We start from the raw sequence: 21,043 nt of genomic DNA, 5'->3' as shown, positions 1-21,043 counted from the left end.
AAGTGACGTGAAACACTTTCCCGCGCAAAGTGACAAAACGATTGTGACGTAAAAATGACTAATCAACGTCAATTTAGTGTTCTGTAAGTATAATATTAAAGATTTGAAATATCAAAGTAAAATCTTCTCATGATACCTTTTGAAATCGAGAAGGAAAAATTAAATACAAGTTTGTTGACAACACAGTCAACGGTAAACATGTATAATGTGCCAAAGTTCGGGCTGAGCGCGTTGTATAACAAGAAGATCAATAGTTTTTCCATTCTGCAGCACGCACGGATCAGCGATAACATTTCATCACGCAAACCTATCACGCCATTTTGCCTTTTTCTCTTTGCTAATATAAGGAAGCAAAGGCCCTGCGTGAGTTTGTCTTGGCTGGATTTGAGGCGCTTGGCAACTGGATTTAACCAAAGTGTTGCGAAGTCTCTTATGTTAAGTGTAAAGTTAAGTTAGGGCTAATTTGACCTTGTAGAACGTGTCCGTTAAAGGGCACCGTTCCACGTGAGCGAACGTGATACCGGCAATATTTGATTGACATTTCGACGCCACCTTTTGGAACAGTTTCATAGCCACAGGGATTGGGCGCGGTTGAGTATTTTGTTTCATGTAAAATTGCAGACTTTTGTCAGGTACAATTTGGTGAAATTGATGTTATTTTGAGGGTATGTTTTGTGAGTGAGTGACGGAAAATAAAACTCTTTTGTTCGGAAAGTTACTGCAGCTACTTGAACAATTGATCTAGGATATATCTTTCAAGACAAAATTAATTGCAGTGTTATTTAAAATTTTACTTGATTGTGTGAAATGTCTGGATTTGTTATGATTTTAATATCCGACATACTTCAGGCCAACTAGTTACAGCAATGAGAATGTGTAATTGAGTTTCATTTAAAATGGTTTTGAGTTAAATACGATATTTTTGCAGTAAATAGAATGTAAATTAATATCTGTAAAACACTGGACGATGCCTCCCACACAACAAACAAACAACACCTTTTTAAAGGAAGAAGTATCGTTGGAAGAAACTGTTTTGTCGAAGAAATTACCCTCCAAGAATGGGGCAAAAGTACTTTCACAACTCTATTCATCCGGTAAGTCAAAACAATTAACATTTCTATGTTTAAGGTAGTAATATAGAAAGAAACAATTAGGTAATTGAAAATGTTTTATGTTTACAGAAAAGCGACTTCAAGAACAGATTTGTGTTTCTTTGTGTGTTGTTCTGCTGGCAATCGACTGTTACTTTTTGATTCGTTATTTTCAACTGTCTAACTTTCTTTATATACTTCCAGCTACAAGTAAGTGACCAAATTTATTTTGCTGATTCAATGTGTGATTAAAAGCGTTACTTGTTTTTTATATAAACATATTTTATTTTGTTTAAATAGTGATATTACATCTGTGTTGTATATGAGTTTAAAAAGCTAATTTTACTTTTCAGTTGCCGGAATAGTTACTGCTGATTTTGCTTCTGGTTTTGTGCATTGGGCTGCAGATAGTTGGGGATCGATAAACATCCCTGTTTTTGGAAAAGCGTTTATTCGCCCGTTTAGGGAACATCATATTGACCCGACAGCAATTACAAGACATGACATGGTTGAAACCAACGGTGACAATTTCATGCTGGTCATTATTCCAATCGCAATCAGCATTTGGAGGTTTTCAACTCAAACCCCTGGTAAGGCTTTTACCAAGAAAAATAGTTTTTAGAAACAACCAAATCAATCAAAACCAAGTTAGCCTTAATATGGAAATGTGAAATGCTTGTGTTTGAGAAAATTGCAGTTTCATTCTGTACTCATGTCATGCATTATTCATAATCCAATCAACACTGGATAATGCAATTAAGACTTCCCTTTACTTTAAACCAATGTTTCTACAACATCGCACCAACAACATGTCCAAAGTAGTATTATGACACTAACGGAAATAGTGTGTCACATGTTGCACTGAACATGAGTAATTTCCTCTGCATGACGTAACGGGCATTGTTATTATGTATATATTTTTTTATATTTCATTATTTTTTGTATATATATTTCAGCTACTATTCTAATGATTTATTTCAAAAATGGTTATAGATGTTCTATATTGAAATTAATCCCAACCTAATTATTATCTAAGAACTCCCTGTAAAAAGTATGTGTAAGGTTTTACAAATGTTTTACAAAACTTTAGGTGAGATTGCAGCGAACTATCCATTCCAAGCGTTCGTGTTCTCCCTGGCTTTGTTTGTTTGTCTCACAAACCAAATACATAAATGGTCGCACACCTATTCAAAGTTACCTTGGATTGTGACAATTCTGCAGGATTACCACATCATTTTACCCAAACAACATCACAGAATTCACCACATTGCACCCCACGAAACGTAAGTGGAGAAACCCTTTTTTATCCACCTTTTTCTATATTTCAAAGCTAAACTATGCAGCTGTAACATTGGTGCAAGAGTAGTCATAAAAATACCTGTAACAAATATATTAGGTGTGGGGAATTATGTTGTTGTGATCAAACAAATGATATTTTTGATGAATGGTATTGCTCAATGGGGAGGGCAGGTGTTAAATTTTTTTTGTTCAATATTAGATGACAATGAGGTAATACTTGCACAAAACACATTGTATATTTTGTGTTTCCTTGAAGCAAAATACTTTAAGCTGTAGAAGCAAATCTAGATTTGGGAAACATAGAAAATTTTAATCAGTCCAGTGAACTAGAAAGCTCTGCTGCTCCTTGCGCAAGACCAGGATTATGTTTGTTGGACCAAAGTTCAAATGTCCAACCAAATACTGATGTTAGTATTTGCCATCCAACAGTTCTTACTGTGGGTTGTGAGCGACTTGTCAAATATTGACCAATATATCGAGCTCAGAGATTAAAGTCCTCGTTTATTACTGGGAGTGAAGCGTGTTTGTTGTCACGTAACTTTGAGGTTTCAATTTTGTTTAGAAAACTTGGTTGTGTGCCTGTGTTGCGTTTCCCACAAAATAATAGTACCTTGTGTTGCTAGTTTTATCCAAACAAAACTGCTAATCCAGCAAAACTGTCGACATACTATTTTGCCTGCAATCTTATTTTTTGCTGCAGATATTTTTGCATCACCACTGGATGGCTGAATTATCCGTTGGAGAAACTAAAGTTTTGGACCAGTTTGGAATGGATCATAGAAACAATAACTGGTGTCAAACCTAGAACCGACGATCTGAAATGGGCAAAAGGAACAGATTAAAAAGTGTTTTTGCAATTTTTATTTTTTGCGCATTATAAGGTTACTGTTAGTAATATGAAAGATTGGCAGTATTGTTTAAGTGGTAGATTACATTAGGATATATTTTTATTTATGAGAGCAACAAATGTGAAACTATGAAAATAATATATTCTTTCTGCCCAAACGACACTAGAGCAGCATTTAAAACCTCCTGCTTTAAGTGTTTTTGTCAATGGAAAAACATTCAGTATTAAACTGGGCATTTGAAAAAGTAGGTGCAGTTGTACAATATTGGCTGCTCTACGAAATTTATTGGAACCAATTGATCTGATGTTCCTAAACAGAATAAAAAACGATTAGGTTTTGGTGTATTTGCATACACCTCTTGCTATCCTGCTTGACAATCCAGCAAATTTTCAGGCACATTGGCCAAAGTTTTTAACAAATATCATATTATTGCATTTGTGCTGCTGCACCATGGGGAATACCCACTTCCTTATGTTGTAATTACCAGCAATATTTTGTTATAAATGTGCACAATCTTAACATTTCCTGTGTATTTCAACGAACATTTTGTGCATAAAGCATGCACTCCCATTTCCAGGGTAATTTTTCTTACTCTCAAAAGTTTAACTGGGAGGAAAGTTTACTAACTTCAATGTAAAGATGTTACAGCTGGTGCATTTTCACCTTAACATTATTATTTTACCAAACCTTTTATCTTTTCTAAAAGGTGTCGTAGTTCATAAATCTTACCTTTCTGTATAATATTTGGGATAAAACTCATGGAAATATATGCCTTGTGCGGTTTAACTAATATTTATGACATTGATATTTTGGTTCATTAAAATCTGCTTTGAGCACCACAATATTTTTAAATGGCAAATTTTTTGTTTGGATTTTGTATAAGTGCATAGATTGACTATTGTGCCAAATAACCCTAACAACTGCAAAGTTGTAAACGATAAAGAAGCATTCTGAAAAAATGTCGATGTACTTTCTGATGTCTATTCAAAGTGTTCCTTTAAACTTTTTCATTGAAGCTTTTAAGTTTCAAATAAAGTTTGTGTCACTCTTTTGCTTGCTGTGTGCATTTTGCAGAGTAGGAAGTATTTTCTTCATTGTTGCATGGCTTACAATGTTGTTACTTAGTATCAATTGAAGTTGATGGAATAAATATTTGTGAAATGCCCATTCTTAGTAGCTTAAATGCCGGGAAGCTTTTGCCTGCAAAGATCTTGTCACACTCTTTAGCACTGAACTGAAACAGATCAACTCCAAAAACATTGATAGTGATGATTTTGATTCTGTAATCCACATGAAAAAAATTCACCTTTACTACATGTTTTGAGTATAAACCTACAGGCACAACCAAGCGCACCCAAGGTCGTAAATACGTTTGTTTATTTACATTATTAAGCTTGACCTCTCATGAGGCAGTATCTGAGTTTAAAAGAGCAATATGCAGCTCCAGGGCCATGGATTACTGACCTCTGTTCTAGACTGAATTCAAATGAAAAAAAAGTTTCACAAAAGAGATGAGGATTTATTATTTTTAAATCGACAAAGAAACGGCCCAGCTCGATCTGTTTGTGTTCAAAGTTTAAAAATCAGAAAACATGATGAAATCGTTGAGATAGAATATGGGATATTTACACAGTGCAAGACACAGATTCATCAAATACACAAGTTGTGTCATGAGAATAATAGAAATACCCTGAATAAAATTCACAAGTGCAACTACGTCATAAAGTGTCAAAGTGTTCATCTTACTTGATACGATTGCAAATTCACACCAAAAACTTGATCACAGTGTACAGGTTTAAAATAAGTAGAAAAAAAAGTGAGTTGTTTTAAGGACAACAAAACTTGTGTAATATGTAAGGCAGAGGAATTCTAAACTGAAACATCAAATATTTAAAGGTGGTCACATGACCTCATATTGTGACATCACAGTGGTTTTACACTGGAGCAGCTGCACCGGACGCAAGAAGACCTCCCGTCTTTGAGAACGAGCAATTTTGTGCAAGGTCTGTGTGGTCCTAGACAAAAACTTTTGGTAAATCTCTTGGTTGGCCGATCAATTTATCAATCAGTCATTTGCAATCGTAATGTTTGTTTATAACGTAGTGAAGAACTGCCACCCAATGCACTGTTATATTCACAAGCTAATATACATTTTTACAAAATATGTGCTTTGTTACTTTTTATCTAAAATAGATCCGGGATAAAATTGAAAATACCTGTTTAACTTTATTGCATTTTCCTGACAGAATATTCCAAACTCTAATCTAAAAATACAACATTTGCAAAATTCTCAACTGTCTTTTAAATTTTGTATGGCATTGTTACACAAATACATTTAAAACATCATGTAGCTGCACTTTCTGGTGTGATTTGTTGCAATGGCACATCCAATTATTTCTAATTCTCCATCATTTCAAATATAATATTAAGTGTTTTGTGTAAATTTTAAATGTTTAAGAAAAGCAATTGATAGGTGGGCATGTTGTTTTGGCAAACTACCATTGATCACAGATTCTTTCGTGATCCTAAATTTTATACTTACAGTTCCATCGTCAGCAGTTGAAGCCAATTCTGTTGAGTCGAGTGAAAACGTAACAGCTTTCACCCATCCTGTGTGGCCGGTAAAAACTTTTAATGTTTCCCCGTTAAATGGATTCCACAATCTCACAGTTCTGTCCCATGACCCTGAGGCCTGCAGAAAATATTGTGTATGTCAAACTACAGGCCAACTGCACTGCTAATAACATCAGTACTTATACATGCAGTCAGCGTATAAAGTTTTGGACTACGAACTTCTACAACCGGAACCCAGACAACTGCTATAGCTAATGCATGGATGCCCAATAATTTGTGCCATAAAATGGTATGTCAGGAATTATGTACATTCTATGGAGTTTTATAGTTCTAATGGTGAGTCAAGTACAAAAGTATATGTGACTAAGGTTTAAAGTGAAACTTACCAAGATGTTTGCCTTTGAAAATGCAACAGTTTGAACATTTCCAGTGTGGCCTTTCAGCTTGATCGAATAAACTTTGTCATTCATTTTCTCAAACTTGCGCAAAAGCCACTTTGCTTGGTCTCCAGTTTCTGGACGTAAACAGCAATGTAAAACACTTATTCAACTGACAAAAAAAAGAAATGAGCTTGTCTTGATAAATTTATGCCAAGTTTTCTGTTGTTAAAATATCACAGCCATGATAAAATAAACAAATTCACTCCCTGTTGAACCAGCAATATTTTAAGATCCATTTAGTTTATATTAAAAAAATTGCTCATAATCACAAAAAGGATGCGCAAATATCTGAAAGTTGTCTTATGTTTTGTACATTTTGGGGTCATCAACCTCCTGAACCTAGTGGTGAGGTTGTGTTAATGTCAAGTGGTACATGATCACAAAAAGGTTGGGAAGCACTGCTTTACATCCATAGTCTCAGATTTTGCTCAAACTTGGCACGAAAGGCCATGTGATGCCACTTTCGCGAACTTACAAATACCTTTTTCAGTCGGTTTAATATTCCACACACGTACACTGTAATCCCAACCTCCACTTGCAATGAGGTGGCTGTCGTATGAAAATGAACAGGTTTTTACGCAGTCTGAGTGGCCTTCCAGGATGTGGAGAATTTCACCATCCTGATGGCAATATTTTCAAATAAATTTAAGTTGAAATTCCAATTCATGTCAAAGAAACTTTTAGCTACTGCAGACAACTTTCATACCAACCACACAAATGCCATGAGTAATACTTAAATTAAAAGTAAATAAAAACTTGTATGTTTTGAAAATTACACTCTCAAACCAACAATATCAATTTATTTTATAATGTTTTACAAACCGCAATTATTTAAGTTTAATTGTTTTACCTCCGGTGACCACAGAATAAGAGTTTTATCCCAGGATGAAGAACAAAGTAAAGAGTTGTCTCGCGAAAAACTGACAGACTCAACACTTCTTTTATGACCTGGAAAATTTACAATTACATAAATCTGGAATAATTTCTTGTGTGAATAAATAAGAACTGACATAAAAATAGACAACAATTTCTACCTCTTAATATATTGACACAGGATGATGTTGTTGTCTGCCACAACCTAAATATAATTGTTTTGTTTAAAGCTGTCTTAAGAGTATTGTATGATATAAAGCAAACATTTAAAACATCTGGATGCAAAATGTTAATGTTTTTTCTAACACCAAGAGAAGCATTGCCTAACAAAATAGGATTGGAAAAAAAATCATTTTACACAAATAATTAAACTAACAGATCGTTGTTCTTTTTGTGATATCAGTGCTTGGTGCTTTTCAAGTTTTAATTTTGTTATAAAAAGTCACAAACTTATTAGCCTAGTGTTTATCTGTAGTGTGAATATTTATGTTGGGGGTGACCTAACAAACTCATCAACCACTCTGCATATATTATTCACAAAAATGAGTAAGTTTTGAACTAACCTCACTGCACAATCATATGAGCCACTTGCCAATATCTTGTTATCATATGAAAAAGTGCAAGTGTTCACTGGACCCCTGTGGCCGACAAGCTCACAAAGCGGTATTTTCTTTGACACACTCCACACTATGATTTTTCCATCATCGGCTGCAGTTGCAAGAAGTTCAAAGTCAGATGAAAACGAACATGAGTTAACCTGGGTTGAAAAATATTGGGGTAAATTAAGTAAAATATATTTTAGCGCCAATTTTACCAGCATTTTAATTTGAAATAAGACCAGATACATACATAATAAGAATCAAAAAGCTTTAAAACAACATGGATTTGTTTGAGTTATATTTCCATGGTATATTGCAGCCAAACGCAAAATATGTATTACCTCGCCCTTATGACCTTTGAACAATTTCACGTCGATTCTGTCAACGTCAAGAAGATTGGAATTCATGTCTCCTCATTAAGCATGGAGCTTTTATATTGCAACTTTCGCCACTTCAAATATTCCAAAACATATATTTTGGTGAGTTTGGCATTATTTCACCATGTCAACTGGGGACTTTCCCTGGTGCAGAAACTTTTAAATTGTGAATAAAACATGAAAACGAATCGAAATAAAAACCCTGTAACGTTGAAATGACGAAACTTGATGTAATTAGATGTAGGTGCGAAAAAAGCCAACACACTTTGTGGGCTTACCACAAACAACATTCCGAAATAAACTTTGAAAAAATTCTGTTGCAACCTTTGACCCCGACCGTGCAGTCCTCGGAAATTCGAGACAAACGTGGGAATTATTAATGGACTTTAACCCTTTACTGTGACACAGCAATTAAACGAAGTTGCTTATCTCCGTCAGTGTAACTTATATTTCTCGCAGTTTCAACCCCAAAATCACGACGGTTTGTATATTTAAGTGTTTTATTAATCTGGTAATGTCCAAGTTTTACAAATAAACTGGTCATATGGTCGGCAAGATCTTTGACAACTGTAAGCTGCGGACATATGGTTGGCAAGATCTTTAACAAGAATCTGCACTGATCCACTAATGAGACCTTATTGGTCGAAACAGTTGTAATCTGCTTGCAGCTTACATTAATGTTACATAAGAATCTATGCTACCTAAGTCAATTTTAACCTCTTCTAGTAAGCAACGTTGCGGTCGTCATAAAGTCTATTAAATAAATTTTACCAGAAGAGCTTAAAATTGACTAAAAATTATGCCTGGCAGCATCATAAGCAAATTATCTATGTTCTTTTGCAGTAAAACGAAAATTTGAAATAAAAGCATGTCCGACTGCTGTTGTTTCCAAACCCTTGCTCAACTTGTAACTGGTGCAGTTGTTTTGAACTTTCTTTGGGGTTGCTGGAATATTGTTTCAATTTACATTCTTGGAAAATGCCCAAACTTTAGCAAGTATGGAAGTTGGTCTGTGGTGACTGGAGGTACCGATGGAATTGGTCTTGCATTTGCAAAAAAACTAGCTGCAAAGGGCCAGAATATAGCTCTTATTAGCAGAAATCCTGAAAAACTTGAATTGGTTGCCAAGGAAATCCATGATAAGTACGGTGTGGATACAGTGCAGATTGATGTGGACTTTTCAGAAAGCGATATTTATGATAAAATTCAACTGAAGTTAAAGGGACTTGATGTTGGAACTTTGATCAACAATGTGGGAATTTCATATGAATATCCTGATTATTTCCTAAAGTTTGCTGAAAATCCTGTGGCCATTCAGACGATGATCAACATCAACATAATTTCTGTCACCAAAATGATTCAGATAATACTTCCCGAAATGTTGAAGAAAAAAAAGGGAATTATTTTAAATCTTTCTTCTGGTTCAGCAGTTCAGCCAACCCCACTCTTGGGGTTGTACTCAGCATCAAAACTGTTTGTCGACTGTTTATCGAAATGCATTAGTGCAGAATATGGTGACCAAGGAGTTATTGTTCAAAGTATCGTTCCTCTTTATGTCACAACAAAGATGTCTAAAATCCGACGTCCAACTCTTTTTGTTCCAACCCCTGAAGTTTTCGTGAGTTCTGCGTTGAAAACTATCGGACGGTGCAAAAGGTCTTACGGTTATTGGGCTCACGCTATCCAGGGAAAAATTTTTGAGATTGTTCCGGAAAGTTTATTCTTGTTGGGAGCTAAAAAGATGTCGTTGGGGATTCGTGCTAAGGCGTTGAAAAAGAGGGAGCAAGCTTCTAAAGGAAAATAAATTATATTACGTGTAACATTGCTGTTGAACTTGCTGTTTGTATTGCAGTAATCAATATTTTGATTTTTTGTCAGAATGTTCGTTGTAATTTATTGATTTGAATTTTAAGTGCATTTTTTTGCCCAACCCAGTTTTCAGATGCTTGTTCTTAGAGTTGAAATATTAATAAGCGGATTAAAGTATGTAACAAATATCCTAGGTATATTATAATTATTAATGCTTGTGTGTTTTGCTGTATGCAGGGAAGTACTGAGTAAAGATAACAAAAATGTTTGGCTCATGCATCCAAACCCTGACCCATGTAGTTTTCACGTGTGTTGTGCTGAGAATTGCATGGGGGTTTTATAAATTCATCACCATCTACTGCATGGGATCGTACCCTGATTTTGGGAAGTATGGAAAATGGTCTGTGGTTACTGGAGCTACAGATGGGATTGGACTGGCTTTTGCGAGAAAACTTGCAGAACTTGGGCAGAATATTGTTGTTGTAAGTCGCACTTCAGAGAAAGTGAAGTCAGTTGCAACAGAATTGAGTGAAAAATACAACGTGGAAACAAAAGAAATTGTGGTTGATTTTTCCTGCACTGATATTTACGACAAAATCAAATGTGATTTGGAAGGACTCGACGTTGGATTGTTGGTCAATAATGTGGGGGTGGGAATGGATTTAAACAAACATCTTGATTTTGCTGCACATGAAGGAGAGGTGGAAAAAATGATCAAAGTGAATGCACTTTCAGTTGTGAAAATGACTGGGATTGTTTTACCTCAAATGATCGGGAAACACAAGGGAATAATTCTTAACATCAGTTCTGGTTCTGGAGTTGTTCCAACACCAATGATTTCACTTTATTCTGCAACCAAACATTTTGTTGACAGTTTCTCAAAATGCATCGATGCTGAATATGGAAACAAGGGCATAATCTCACAATGCATAATGCCCTTTTTTGTTGCAACTAAGATGTCCAAAATCAAGAAAACCAATTTTCTTGTAGTTAGTCCAGATGCATTTGTGGCTTCAGCTTTAAAAGTGGTTGGAAAATGCCGTCGGTCTTTTGGTTGCCTTTCCCATGCTCTTCAAGGAAAATTGTTTGAAATTCTGCCGGAAGCCTTTGGTACACTCTTCTTCAAAACAATTTTTGAACGTGCCAAAAAAAAGCGTTCTTTGTTTTAGTGTGTTGTTTAAATTTTTAAAATATCATTTGTGCCAAAATAATTAAACTGTAAACTGAATTGATTTTCTGCAGCAAATGTAGCACTTATATAGTGACTGTTGTGCTTGTTTAATTTTTTTAATCATGCTGTATTAATTTTTCAAATTTCTTCAATCGATTTTGTGGCATTTCATGTATTTTATGCAATTATTCTGAGTAAAGTTCCACGTGTTGCGTTTTTTGTTCCCGGTGCTCCAATCGTCACTGTTATTTGGAACAAGCAATATACTAACACAGTGCTTTTCGGTAGACACTTAAACCACCTCACGGACGGGCGAAACGGGATTCCCCCGGTTTTCGTGATATGTTAAAGTAGCTTTTCAAACATGTTTGTTGGAAATATCATTCTTTCTGAACTAAAATAGTTATCAAGGCATTGTATAGAGGTATGTTAAAAAGCAAGCAAAACATCTTACATCAACGAAACGTTTGTTTCGTTCACCACGTGCTTCGGCAATGCCACACACGTCCTAAAGTATCAAAATTCTTGGTCTTTAGGCAAATCTACCAAAAAAACAACATGCTCTTAGTGTGTAACAACGTTTTTGCATATACAAACTAAATATTAGAGTTATAATATTGCAAAGTCTGTGCGGATAGAATTTAAAAAGGTTGAAAAGCACTGTACTAGCACAAAAGGCAAGATTTCAATCAGATTGTGTGTTGTCTTATTCAATTATAAACCTATTTGTATCAGAGTAATTATTGTATTGAAATCTGTTACATGATTCATTAAAACGGTTCATTACGAACTGCAATACGAAATTTGATTCTACCAGGTTAAAGAGAATTGCAGTTAATATCAGAATAGTAGAATGAATTTACAGGTACACACTGGGTTTTTAAGCTCTCCCTACTGAGAGCTGATTGGTCAATAATCTGGGCGTGATTTCATGAATCGCTTGAAGTAATATAATACAAGAACAAAAATACAGGATCCGGTCAGCAAGGACACAAAGAATACAGGGTGTAGATGATTCATATACACTAAGGGCGTGTAAATAACTCTAAGGATATCAGAGAAATTTAACAGTGTCTCGATGGCCTGAGCGGTTATTGAGTCTCTTCGATTGTTAAACCTGCTTCTGCCCCGTTCTATAAAGCACCCAGAACCAAGATCTCTTCCCGAATAATTGTATTCATTTCTGTTATCTTCTTCATTACGACGGTACATTACAACTTTCAATGCAACGTTGATAGAATGTCAGCGTATAGAATGGCGAAGACTAGACTGAATTTACGGGTAAAAACTGGGATCTTTAACGCTCTCCATGATGAGAGCTGATTGGTCAACAATATCACGTGACATCGCCAAATGGTCGAAGCAATATAATACAAGAGCATAAAATACAGTACACATCGAGATTATCTGTAAACCGGATATAGATGATTCACGCGTGCTGTATGAGCAGTCACTTGTTCACACATTCTGTTGCACACTAGCGTAAGGAGTTGATCCTCCTTGTATTATCTGGGACGCATTAAAATGGTTATTTTAATACAAGTATATATTCTGTGAGAACATTCGACCAGTTAGTCATTTAGGTCAAAACTTGCGAAATATTTTATACATTCTGTTACGAGCTTGCACATGCTTGTGCAATGCTGCACACAAAATGGATTATGCAATACCTGTGCAATGTTGCACACAAAACATTACGAAATATAAACACTGGTTTCTGTGACGTATGTTACAGGCGAAAGATTCTCTGGGTGACTGGTGGGCACATTCTAGGGTGACGCTAACGGAAGGAGATCCGCTTGTGCGTTATCTGGGACACATTTGAATAGTTAATTAAATCAAGGACAAAGGTGTGGTGATACATAAAAGCATAGGAGAACATTTTATGTGGTAAACAGGATGTTGAATAAATCACTTGGATCACATTAGGGGGTTATATTTACAGTTAAGCCGGTTATTGCGAAATATTCTATTCTTTATTTAACGGGGCTTGCAAATGCTTGTGCAATGCTGCAAACGAAATGAATTATGCAATGCTTGTGCGATGCTGCCTGCAGGTCCTGTCAATCCTGTCCCACAAGACTGAAGGGTCGCAGTTGGTTTGTCGGAATCAGTCAAGAAAGCCCCGGTGAGACAACATGCTGCCTACAGGTCCTGTCAGAACAAAATGAGACCAACAGCCATGATCTGAGAGACCACATTGCGATCTGAGTTTGACCGAATGTTAGGATCTGTTTATTTGTGGAAAGAGTCGCAAATATATGGGAAGATATCAAAGATGAGGCAGAAACAAAGATATAATTGCTGCGATTACGCGACAAAGCAGACTTAGAAGAAGTAGCGCAAGTTGAAAGTTTCAAAAGACGAAGTGTTGACAAAATAATAAAAGGTTTCGAATTATGACAAACTGAATTCCCTACAAGACATTACGCAATACAATGCTGGTATCTTTGACGTATGTTACAGTATATTCTGAGTATAAAGAGACTGGTCCATATCTTTATACTCAGAATTATGAGAAAACCCGTGAGTCGTGTTCTTACAGTATATTGTTTTCAAATTCTGTTCACAAACTCCGCTGGGTTTGTCATTTCCCATCTGTGCATGGAATTCTAATTTACAAATCTACTGTTGTTCACCAAGAGACAATTAAGTTATCTTGCTTGCCGTGTGTCCCGTCGAGCTGAACTTGAGAATAAAATTGTTCAAAATCGAGGTCTGACTTTACGACAGCATCGTCAAGTCATAATTACAAGACTAACAATTAGCACTGAAGAAAGTTAAGCTACGTTGTATACGTTGCAGATTCAAACTTGTTATTTAATGAAGGAAAACTACATCCTGTGTGTTGATTGTTGAACTGAAATTCAAAAAAGTGCAGAACAATGCCTTGTAAAATTATATTCTGATGGAAACACAATCGTAGGTAGGTCTGTATAGTACGTGACAACTGGTAAACATAAATAAATATTTCAGAATAATTAAATTGTAACAGTGAAGCTTTATGAGGTTAATATTCTCGTTCTTCAGCAATAACTTCAAAGGGCAGAGGCGTGTAAACGAATCCAGACGATGCTTTGTTAATATCTGGTAAGCCCGCAGGACCGGGAACGAAATGGAATTTCTGAACCAAAGAAACGAGAAACAAGAATATCTTAGTTGTGGCAAGTTGCTTTCCTGGACAACTTCTCGGTCCGGTAGAAAACGTAACAACTTGCTCGTTGCTCACGAATCGACCATCTGGGTCAAGATGTCTTTCTGGGTTGAATGTTTCTGGATCTTTCCATACATCCGGGTCATTGTGCATCGCCCATTGATTAAGGACAACCTGAGAATTGTAAAATAATTGTCGCCTATTTACAACAATTGAGCAACATGGAAACGTTTATTTCTCTTGGCTTAAAAATCATTCAGCTTTCCTACTCAAGACAAGTGGATTTCGCTAAAATAACATCATTAGGAAAACTACTCACGAATTTGCTCATAATTTTGAGAATAAAAAGACTTGCCCATACTGCTATTAACATTGCCATGTTTAAGACGTTTCGGCAATAACTTATGCCATCATCAGTTTGAATGACGCGGTTGGTGCAGCTCCATCATTATAAGGAGCTGACCTGGCTGACGTCATAGCCTTATCTTAGTGTCTATAACAAATAACACAAATGGATTTGAACAAAATGAAAAGGAGTGCGTTAATTTTCTATTAAATACCACCTTTTTTGTATGGCCCATAAGCATTTTTACACAGCCAGGTACAACAATCACATATTCTGAAGCCACTATCATTACTAGCCTCAAATAAAAAATATTTCCCCAAAGTGCAACGGCCATGGCTTTCTGGTTGTCCAAGGCAACGTAATATGTATTTTAGTGTGTTTTGCAATGACGCGTGACATTTTTGTGTTATAGCATGTTTCTGCATCCATTGTTTTAACATATTGCTGTGTCGCCAACTTTCCATGGCTAAAATCCCCGTTAACTTCATCGAGATTATTGATTTATGCAATCGAAAAAAAATATATTGGCCATAAAAATATCTAATGTGCAATTGTGACGTAACAGCAACTCACGGTTGTTCCTTTAGGTATGACGTAGCCATCCAATTCGACCGTGTTGTTCGTATGGTGGATTATACCGAGGGGGTTTAACGAGCGGAACCTCATGCTTTCCTGTATGAAGGCTGATGTGTATGGCATTTCTGGCCTCATAGCAACACATGGCTTCCCGTTGGAACCTTGTATATAACACGATTGTTATTATAATCCAAACAAGGACACGAATAAGAAATTCCAGACATGAACAAGAAAGTGCGCACGGTCTGTTTTGAATTCAAGTCGTTTGTCAACTGTACGTAACTTTTGATGACGCAATGCTGAAATCAACCATGACATCATGACGTCACTTACCAATGTAGCATTTTTCTATGTGCGACAAAGGAGGTTATCTGTTTCTTATTAACTGTGAAATTTTTTCAACGATTGCTTGATTATTTTTTGAAAGAAACGATTGAATGGAATCATTTACCGAACATTTCCATTATTTCCTTGTGTAATTTTTCCTGCGTCTCTGGGTAATGAATGAGACAGAGGACGAACCATAACAAGGTGCTGGTCTGGGTGTCTGCTGAAGCTTCGAACAATTCTCTAATCAGGTGCAGGAGCTGTGGGTGCTGCAAAACAAACAGTGAACATGAAACATCTCCTTATATAGGTTTTCGGTATTGTTTGTTTTCCAAAGCAAATATTGTAAACAATGTTTATGAAGTTGGCCGATGTCTTTTTGGCAAAAACCAAAAGTTGTGTTGCTTGGGTGGGAACCCTTGAGAAGGAAACTAATGTGCCGGTGCGAGGACATTTTCCAGGATCACATGAGAATAAAAGTGGAACCCATTTTTAGTTTTAAAGCAAACAATGGTGTTCGTGGGCCCCCTTTGCTTTTCATAGCCCCCCCCCTAGACTGGCAATGGGCAATAATACCCCACAAGTGTCCTGGAGTCTCCTGGTGGCATAGCGTAGCATTTTAAATGTGCCATACAGACATTGCCTAAATTTATGCATTAAGTCTACATCTGAAGCTGAAAGTAACATAAGTTTGTATCGTAAGCTAATTCACATACGCTAAAAGTCTCTGTTTTCTTGACGTCCAATTCCACCAAGTAGGCATCGATGAAATCTCGAATGTCGTCAGGTTGAAAAGTATCGCGATGACGTTGAACTTCTTTCTCGAACATTCCTTCGAAATATTTGTTCATGTTTTCCATCAAATCAACACTTTGTTGATATTATATTATTTTCTGTTCCTTACTCATATGTAGAGCAGGGGTTAATAACCTCGACCCTCCCAGGGGAGTGTGAGGTACTTTCTAGGGGGTGGTTGGAGGTTAAATGATTATGGCTGTGTATTTGAATACTTTATTATCTATGAAGAATATTATTATAATCGGAGCAAAGAAGAATGGGGTGAATGGTTACTTTAAAGTGACGTCATCAAGAAAATCGTTAAGAATCACTGCCTGCTCTACAGACGGCAATATTGTTATGTAGCAAACAATTTTGCCACGTGATCTTACTCATTACGTCATCGATTTCATCAGTCAGTTCCTGGACCACTTTGTTGAACGGTGGAATGTATTGAAGCCATGGAACAAAAACCATTATTCCAGTTGCTGCGTTTGTTCGTTTGTCGTGGTACCTGTGACGTAACACAGTAAACTGTGACGTGACAAAGTATTTTTAACAGTGGAACAAGATCTTGTGCCAAGAATGGAAACGTTAAATTGTCGTTGAACGCATTGCTATAGGAAGCAAAGAGAGTTTATGCGCAACTGTCTGCAGCCCACAGATCGTTATTAACTCATTGCCTGCACATTGTTAGTTTATATTGTTTAACTTTACGAACTTTTTGTCCACGTATTGGAGAAGGCGACACAGCCATGGATCTGTGTAGTCGAAACGACGCCCGAAAACAATCGAACAAACAGAATTCGAGATCGCTTTGGCGAAAATCATCTGAAATAAATCGTTTATAATGCTGCCAGACATACTAATAATACGAAAGGTTTTTCCGGCAATAATATTTATATGGGCGCAAATGATCGCACATACCGATAAATTGGATGGTTTCCCGTTGAGATTCCGAATCTCCCCACACATATAAGCAGCCTCCTCCCTTATTCTGTCTTCTATGCTCCGCTTACCCATCCCGAATCTATGGAAAGAAAAAGTTGTTCAACCAAAACTGAAATAAACCATGGATTCAGCTGAAAACGAAATGCTTCAAGCCATGAAACACAAAACTAATAACTTCCTAATTATGTTTTATTTTCTTTCTGTTATTCAGAATTTTGATTTTTAAATTGCGATTGATCTGGGCGTCGACGTAACAAAGTAATGTCAATGACAGTTATTCTTATATACATTATGACGTCGTTTTACCCCCTCAGCGTCATAATGGTGAACTTCCTTTGTGTTTTCCACTTGTCCCCGTACTTGAGGATTGCCAAGCCGTGACCTTGGGTTCCGATCTCCAAGACAGGAATGACCGGACGATCCAGAAATGAATCGCCCGCCTTCACTAACGCCTGAAGGAAACGCGGAAAAACTCACCACCTTTCATTCGCTTGATTCATTTTAGCGAAATTCGACCTTTCCCAAATATAACAACCGAAGCAAAGTCAATTTTCAGGAAAACTACATGACGTTATATAATGTTTGTAGATTTAGGTGCAAAAAACTTGGAGTTAACAAATTTGAACAGGAAAACCAAAGCTTATGCCGAAGCAGACGTTCAAACACTAATGTAGTGATTTCCAACCTTTTTGTGGTTGCGTTACCACTTGGAGGTAAAACAATTCGACACGTACCACTTAGTTGAGTGTTACAAAAGAACCTAACATTTTGGGATCACTCACGAATTTTTAAATTCGAACTATATCCGAAAATTACAGAAAGATGCTTGCGTACCACCTGGAATGCCGCCGCGTACCACCGGTTGGGAAACACTGCACTACTGTGTTCATCATCAGTGCTTAAAGAAGATTGTATTTCAGCCACCAAAAAACAGACTTTGTAGTTTTGGCTTCTGGGAAAAAAACTAAACTAAAAACTTCGCTGAACAAAAGAGTCAGATCCACGACAAAACCAGAATCTTGGTTTAATATCCCATGCAACTTACCTGGTGAGTAATTTTGTAATCGTTAAGAATAACCCAGTCCAGCCTTCCGAATCTAACAGTTATGACAGAACCATATGTTTTCTTCCATTCGAACAGAGTTTTCCAAGGTACAAAGCCAAGAAAGGGGATTGCACCCACGAAGGGTAAACCCCTGGGGCCCGGGGGCATTCCCTTGGGTCTCCTGTACCAGTTATACAAGCCCAACGCCATCGCTATACAAGCGAAAAGAGTCGACAAAACCGCATACATTTCCATTTTCCTATTCAGTAATTCTCAATCTACTTAATGCGGTACTGTAAGTAGTTCAAAGTCAAATTACAATTGCCACTACTATAAATTCTGCACAATTCATTTCCAAATCAAAACGAGCAACTTTGATTCTGTCCATTACATTCATTCAGGCGTCGCACTTTCCTAGACTACGCGCTTTCTCACATATAATGTCGGTTTTAACGGAATTACCGGATGTCTTGTGTCCGGATAATCGGGGAACACAAACAACATTTCCACAGGCTGCAACTTGCAACATAAGCCACGCTACGGGTAGCAACATAAGCTACTATGTAAGCTACGCAACATAAGCTTAACTATTTCAGCCACAACAATTTTGTTAAACTTAGAAAACAAAATTCCAGAACAAAGTTATTGCAATGTAAACCTTGCTGTCTTGCCAAGAATAAAGTTGAATGACGACGTCTACCTCAAGAACTTGGGCTCAGTTATTATGTAGCCCAAGCGTTAACCTCAGCAAGACAATAGCTAATAGTTTGATGGCAGCAGCGTATTTAGCTGGAGTTAACACACATCCGGGAGCCTTTCTGATTCACACTGGGGGATTGATAACCCAAACATGGTTTAACACATATTTGTTTACATGAATGAGTTGAACCAGGTCTGTCACCGCTTCTCAAGTTTCCGGTTCGTGCAATGACGAGCGATCCGAGTTATTTTCGGTAATTCTAATAAAGTTCCATAACTTTGTGACTCTCGATCTACACCAGTGGTAGTATTGACAACATGACATAGGATAACACAGAACGTATACCTTGTTGACGTTGTTGCGACTTGCAAAAATAATGGCACTCCAAATTGAGTATTCACACTTTATGAAGTGAGACGAACAAGAACAGAAAAGTGCGAATTGTTTTAGGTAATCATGAGGTTTTCGGGCTTGGCAGCCCAGGTATTGCAGCCTACCTGGATCAGCCACTTTTTCCTGAAGTCGGAGCGAGATTTGAAAAATCAAGCTCCCGGTGAGGTTTGAACGCAGTGGGGCGATCCTGCCAATCATGCCATTGTATGTAATATTACTGCGTTGTTTTTCGGTAATTCTGAAAAAAATCCAAAACGTTTATGATTCTTGAACTACACGACCTCGGTCTGAAGTAAGCTACCAACGTACATGAATTCTCAATCAGTTTGTCGGATACCCGAAATAACACAAGGACAATTCTATCAACCTTGACTTGTTTTTTATCTTCAAACTTAATAAATAATTCACTTCCCAATTTCAGCAAAGAATTTTGGAATGTTTAAACATTTTTATGCGGTAAAAGTTATAATCACAAATATTAAACTCCATGCAAGTACACAAGCCGATATCATAACTTGTGTGTTTTCTTTATTTAGTCGTGATGCATTGAATACTTTTCCAAACAAAGATAAAACCGGTTGAAATTAGCAAAGTTTTTGGCATATTTACTTGGTAATTGTTTAAATGTCCTATATTGGATGTAACATGTGTTTTGGCATTTTAAAACAGCGAGAAAGAAAACTACTCTCTGATTCCTAGTGACTAGAGCTAGTTCAGAGCTATAATCCAAAGGCAACGTTCTGTAATGTTAAATTTTCTTCAGGCCTGGTCAATACTCTGATCACGCGTTAATCACGCCGTGACCATGCGCCCAGCCATGCAAAGCAGGATGTGGTGGTCTTCAAGATCACGAACTCAACACGATTTATGTCTGTGAATATTTGCCTTGGTACAGATTTACATAAAACATGAGCATTACGTCACCGTGGAAAGGTCGTTGTGTTGCGAAATCATCCAAACTTCTGTAGCTTTATTGAACTTGACTTTTTAAACGGTCTGATTCCTTCTGCACATAACCCTGTTTCAGAGATAATACAATACAGATGATACCAGAGAAATTCATTCTTAACCCAATGATAAGTTTTATCAAGAAATTCGGCAAGAGTGCATCTCGAAAATTTCACATTGCGTGATTTTTGTTGTAAATAAAAAAGCTGTCAACTGGCGCAAGATTTAATTATTTATCTAAAAAGCCAAATACCAGTAACATCCAACCTCTGTAAAATTTATATTTACAAAAATAACGCAACGAATTGGGAAACACCTTCGTTATTTTCGAGTCAAAAACAACAGCAGCAGTCTGTCACGCGAACAGCGCGTGATAGGAGCGTGCTAAACGGTAGCACGTGCTCAAACCAAGCATGGGTGGCTGCGTGATGTCCGCCATTACCGCCTGTGTTTGACTTGCTGCTTGATAACAAACCCTGACGCAATATTGCTGCTGCTGCGTGCTCCGGTTCAACAAAGAATCAAAGTAAATGTTTTCCCAGGCCTGATTCCAGCATGTTGTGATTCAGTTTCGCAACATGGTCGTAATTTAGAGAGTTTATATTCACAGTTTCGTTGTGGCTCAGATCATTGTTAGACGTGAAGGTCTGGTTGGGCTGAGTGCGCAGGTTCGGCTTGAGGTAAATTTGATTTAATTTTATTCATCGTTTCTTGTATTTTTGTCGTGGTTGACAGCAAAACTACA

General features: G+C 36.9%; 4 protein-coding genes and 1 pseudogene across 4 annotated transcripts; 3 read left to right on the top strand and 2 right to left on the bottom strand.

Moving 5' to 3' along the window:
- The first annotated feature begins 932 nt into the window (after positions 1 to 932).
- LOC145905791 (plasmanylethanolamine desaturase 1-like) lies at positions 933 to 4,407 on the top strand. The gene is made up of 5 exons (XM_082993079.1): positions 933 to 1,094; positions 1,182 to 1,301; positions 1,445 to 1,681; positions 2,182 to 2,374; positions 3,091 to 4,407. The coding sequence occupies exons 1-5, from the start codon at positions 968 to 970 to the stop codon at positions 3,230 to 3,232; spliced, it is 819 nt and encodes a 272-aa protein (XP_082849205.1). The 5' UTR covers positions 933 to 967; the 3' UTR covers positions 3,233 to 4,407.
- A 329-nt stretch (positions 4,408 to 4,736) lies between these two features.
- LOC145905357 (uncharacterized) lies at positions 4,737 to 8,214 on the bottom strand. Its single transcript, XM_082992533.1, has 9 exons — positions 8,066 to 8,214; positions 7,689 to 7,882; positions 7,287 to 7,330; positions 7,103 to 7,200; positions 6,734 to 6,872; positions 6,199 to 6,326; positions 5,781 to 5,930; positions 5,455 to 5,502; positions 4,737 to 5,253 (listed from the first exon to the last, which is right to left on the bottom strand). The coding sequence occupies exons 1-9, from the start codon at positions 8,129 to 8,131 to the stop codon at positions 5,173 to 5,175; spliced, it is 948 nt and encodes a 315-aa protein (XP_082848659.1). The 5' UTR covers positions 8,132 to 8,214; the 3' UTR covers positions 4,737 to 5,172.
- A 255-nt stretch (positions 8,215 to 8,469) lies between these two features.
- On the top strand, positions 8,470 to 9,905 carry LOC145905358 (very-long-chain 3-oxoacyl-CoA reductase-like). The gene is made up of 2 exons (XM_082992534.1): positions 8,470 to 8,582; positions 8,945 to 9,905. Exon 2 carries the CDS (start codon positions 8,970 to 8,972, stop codon positions 9,903 to 9,905), a length of 936 nt encoding a protein of 311 aa, XP_082848660.1. The 5' UTR covers positions 8,470 to 8,582; positions 8,945 to 8,969.
- A 268-nt stretch (positions 9,906 to 10,173) lies between these two features.
- LOC145905359 (very-long-chain 3-oxoacyl-CoA reductase pseudogene) lies at positions 10,174 to 11,338 on the top strand (annotated as a pseudogene).
- Positions 11,339 to 14,091: 2,753 nt separating this feature from the next.
- LOC145907411 (vitamin D 25-hydroxylase-like) lies at positions 14,092 to 18,467 on the bottom strand. Its single transcript, XM_082994827.1, has 8 exons — positions 18,258 to 18,467; positions 17,519 to 17,664; positions 17,189 to 17,291; positions 16,654 to 16,795; positions 16,201 to 16,316; positions 15,609 to 15,753; positions 15,155 to 15,318; positions 14,092 to 14,409 (listed from the first exon to the last, which is right to left on the bottom strand). The coding sequence occupies exons 1-8, from the start codon at positions 18,465 to 18,467 to the stop codon at positions 14,092 to 14,094; spliced, it is 1,344 nt and encodes a 447-aa protein (XP_082850953.1).
- Positions 18,468 to 21,043: the final 2,576 nt, after the last annotated feature.

This window comes from Ascidia mentula, chromosome 6 (assembly GCF_947561715.1).
Source record: "Ascidia mentula chromosome 6, kaAscMent1.1, whole genome shotgun sequence".
Taxonomy (NCBI): domain Eukaryota; kingdom Metazoa; phylum Chordata; class Ascidiacea; order Phlebobranchia; family Ascidiidae; genus Ascidia; species Ascidia mentula.
Note: the sequence above shows the minus strand (reverse complement) of the source record. Positions and strands in the feature narration are given on the sequence as shown.